At 36.4% G+C, this 1,099-nt stretch overlaps 1 protein-coding gene across 1 annotated transcript in view; it reads right to left on the reverse strand.

Moving 5' to 3' along the window:
- Nucleotides 1-269, reverse strand: part of LOC104499250 (polypyrimidine tract-binding protein 3-like) — a gene marked incomplete at its 5' end in the record, with an annotated part of 25,165 nt that extends 24,896 nt beyond the window's left edge. The window contains one exon of the mRNA XM_010142734.1: nt 194-269. Within this exon, the coding sequence (XP_010141036.1) occupies nt 194-269 (76 nt within the window). The remainder of the gene's footprint in view (nt 1-193) is intronic.
- Between the last annotated feature and the right edge of the window lie 830 nt (nt 270-1,099).

Genomic DNA, 1,099 nt, shown 5'->3' on the forward strand with positions numbered 1-1,099 from the left:
TTTCAGCTGAGCAGTTTTGGAGCTCCTCAACACTGTCATTGAACTGGATAAATTCCAGTGGCTCTACTATTGGAGTAGATTACAGGTCAGGCTTGGCAAGTCTGTTCATGGTGACAATAAAGAATACAAAAAAATACATTTACTGAGAAAACATTATTGAAGAACTGTGATAAAAATCTTTTTTTATGTATACCTGCAGATACAGTGGTATTGCTCATCGTAAAATGCTTGTTACCAACACTGGAAGAAAGAAGCTCAACAGGTCCACACTGAAAAATAAAAGACAAGATTACTAGCAAAAACTGTTACAGAGAAAGAGCTTGATATAAAAACACAACAACTCTTCTAATTTATTCTTCTGAAGAACATCCTCTTTCTACACACATTGTCCACTACTGCTGTGAACTTATTTTTCATGAAGAAAAATGCCAACCACAAAATCTTCCGTCTCAAGATGTTAGCAAGTTCAGCTGTGATACAGTTCTCACTTGTCTTATTATTATTTATTTTACTACAGTTTACATTTGAAAAGATCAAGAATAACTAATGCTTATGAAACGAGGTGGTGGCAGGCAGCATGGGTCTGCAATACAATATCGCTTCCAGATATGAGCAAACACAGAGTCACACAGATAACATCAGCATTTGTGACTGGACACAGTGGACCTTGAGCAAAACTAACTCAAGACATATTAAAATATACCTATGGCACTTCTTGTTCAACTTAATCCTTGTCCTAAGAATTTGACAGTGGATCTTATGTAGTTAGAAAAAATACTGAAAAATGAAGTGCATATTTTAAGAATCCTGACAATCTGAGGTCCTAAATACTAAAAGAGAAGAGTTTGATCACTACAGGTTCTTCATTCAAAAATCAGCACCTAGCTGGCAGTTAAGTCTGTTTACTCTTTAAGATTGCTTTAGCATGCCAGCCAAGCATCAGCATCAGAATGTCAACAAGGAACAAGGTATCACAAGCCTGAAAGGCAGTAATTATTCCTGAAACTTTCACCACCCTCTTTCATAAAAGCATTTTCATGAAAAGGTTGAGACTAAGGGAGTGGTTCTATAAGGTGATATAAGCTGGTCCAAACAGCAC

This window comes from Buceros rhinoceros, unplaced genomic scaffold, assembly GCF_000710305.1.
Source record: "Buceros rhinoceros silvestris isolate BGI_N320 unplaced genomic scaffold, ASM71030v1 scaffold7079, whole genome shotgun sequence".
NCBI lineage: Eukaryota > Metazoa > Chordata > Aves > Bucerotiformes > Bucerotidae > Buceros > Buceros rhinoceros.